Consider the following 2,774-nt stretch of genomic DNA (forward strand, 5'->3'; position numbering starts at 1 on the left):
TGTGTGGCCAGTATAAAATTACTGGCCGAGGTAGAGGAAATAGTGTTGTTGTGTTGTATACATTTCGGCCAGTATAGGCCAGCAACTTGTTGTTTTTTTGCCATACATACGAGCCACCGAAAAGGACTAATATATTGGAAATGTTTTATAATAGTTATGTTAATAATTAACAACAAAACTTATTTAAAACTTATTGTTAGTCTCATTGTAATATAAGATACAAAAAATAAATGTATATATACTATTATATATACTACTGTATTAATATTTTTAGTACTTGCACTTGCAGATTATACCGCATAAATATAAAATGAACTTTTATAGTTAAAGCCGTTATATACAAACATTTTTTTTAGAACAAGAAAAAACCGTAATGAATAGCGAAATAAATTAAGATTAGAGGATCAATTAAGAAAATTAAAATTTTTTTATTTATAATGCAAATATAAAGACACCATTTCTTTTACTATGGCGATGTTAAGATCAATTCAAAATTTTGATGTCTGATTAGAGGAGAGTAATTCTTTCACCATATACTTGTACACGGGCTTCTTAAATAACCGATTACCGGTTACATAGCAGTCCTGCAATTAAAATAGGTTTTATCTAACGGCTAGTATTCATCATTGAAATGACCATAACATAATGTTAATGGGTATGCACATTTGCTCCGACGATGCTGTAAAATCATCAACATGACAAATCAGACTATATTATATATATATATATTATATCTATTGAAGAAGATTTGGGATTGTTTCAGAATAAAAGCTATTAAATTAGAAATTTATTTGGAATAATTAGGAAGTTATTATTAGGAAAATCGATTAACAATTAGGATATCGATTTTTTTAAACTTTAAATTTTATGTGGAATTATATTAAAGGCAAATAGATTTCACTGAAATTAAAGAAATGTCTTACGGCTTTAGGAAACACCATACTCCTTGCTAAAGTGTCTAATATTTTTCTAGAATCTTTTAAGTCTTTAGGATATTCACAGTAATTTATATGAAAATATTTTGTTATTTTGAATCAAAGCTTGTTTTTATAATTGCTAAAGAAATCTAATTGAAATTATTCTAATTTAGTATAATAATTTCTGTTTACTAATATCGATTACTAAGTCTTGCTTTAACATTGCAATGGTTGAAATGTCGGTTCTGCAAGCAGCCGTAACATTCTTCTAGTTATAAAACAAAAATAGAAGAGGTTATGAAGTAAAATACAGTCAGCTCTTCGAATGAAGGTGTCGGCATATCACAAGTACAAATTTTTCTAATATCACAAAAGTCAGGATTATTAGGTCAGAAATCTGTGTGAAAATAGGAAATTCTTAATAGGTGATATGATGACCTTCGATCAAAGAGGTTTTGTCTATTGTTTTGTTAAAAGTTTTTGTTACTAAAAGACCTGCTATCGTCGAAGAGCTTGGGTCCGTTGAAATACCCAATACCCAATTGTTTTATATTTTTTCTATTCTATGCTCGTGTAAAATAAGAAAATCAAAAAACTTGAGATAAATTTACAAAATATCACAAATAGTATACATGGATTTTCTTTTTTTGAATTACTTAAGTTTAATAGAAATTGAATGTATTACAATTGTTAAATTATTAGGTCAATTCACTTTTTATACAATAAAAAACAAAAATTTATAATTTTGCATGTTATAATACGACTATTATATTTTAATTTATGGAAGAAGAATTTTCAGAATCTGACGATGAAAATATTATTGAAGACGATGTATTTACAAATTGCGAAAAGGTGGCTTTACGTAATGCTTGGCGCGTAATAGATCGTCGTATACTTTACCATAATGACCGGTTATACGTAAGGTAAGTACGTCAGAATTGTTTTAAATTTATCATAAATAATAATAATAATTAATAAATTTTCTTTAGTTTTTATACTGAACATGAAACATTTTTAGAATATTTTCGTAATTCGGAACAAAAAATTGACGTAGAGGATATTCTTAATAACGGCAAAAATATAATGTCAATATTTAATAATATTGTATCGGAGGGTTTAGTAGTAAGTGCCTTGAGATTAATGCTTCGAGAAGTATATATACACTATGCTAGAAGAAAGTTCCCTAAAATTGTTGTTATGGTAAAAAACTGCAATAATATATTTAATATTGTTTGAATTGTTTGTATTGTAATTACAGACGTTTGTGGAAGTTCTTGTTGAATATATGCGAATAGAAATCAAAGAAATCATGACTCCTACACTTGATCAGGCATTGGATAAGCTTGTAGTTTTAATAATCACACATTACCCCACGGAATCTAAGAGAAGTACTGCCGCTCAGACTAAATTGAGTATAAAAGAAACTGAAACTGAAAATTGAAAATCAAAATCAAAAAGAGCTATTGAACGAATAATATATTTTTTTAGATTTGATTAATTTCGTGTTTTAAATTATTACTTCGTTGAAGTGTTTAGTTACGGCATTTAAAGTATTCATATAGAATGAAATACTGACAGCACTTTTATGATGTTATATGTGCACACCATCCTATATACTAAGCTAAACAGCACTAGTTTTTATCAATATCCGTTTGAGCGCTTGAAGTAACTGAAAGCGCTAAAAAGAGTTGCCATCATAAATAATTTATAAGTGGGCAATTTATTTTAAGGTTAAGCTTTGGACTTGAGCTTGTTCAATATGCGTGCGGTTTTTGTAAAATTTGCATCTATAGCAAGATTCAGGTATCTACGTGTATACCATCATTTTTTATTAGGGTTATTGACATATAACCCTGG

At 27.9% G+C, this 2,774-nt stretch overlaps 1 protein-coding gene across 1 annotated transcript; it reads left to right on the plus strand.

Annotated features, from left to right (window-relative positions):
- The first annotated feature begins 1,651 nt into the window (after window positions 1-1,651).
- On the plus strand, window positions 1,652-2,384 carry LOC119685010. Its single transcript, XM_038099176.1, has 3 exons — window positions 1,652-1,840; window positions 1,907-2,117; window positions 2,176-2,384. The coding sequence occupies exons 1-3, from the start codon at window positions 1,698-1,700 to the stop codon at window positions 2,356-2,358; spliced, it is 537 nt and encodes a 178-aa protein (XP_037955104.1). The 5' UTR covers window positions 1,652-1,697; the 3' UTR covers window positions 2,359-2,384.
- Window positions 2,385-2,774: the final 390 nt, after the last annotated feature.

This window comes from Teleopsis dalmanni, chromosome 2 (genome assembly GCF_002237135.1).
Source record: "Teleopsis dalmanni isolate 2A chromosome 2, ASM223713v2, whole genome shotgun sequence".
NCBI classification, from domain to species: domain Eukaryota; kingdom Metazoa; phylum Arthropoda; class Insecta; order Diptera; family Diopsidae; genus Teleopsis; species Teleopsis dalmanni.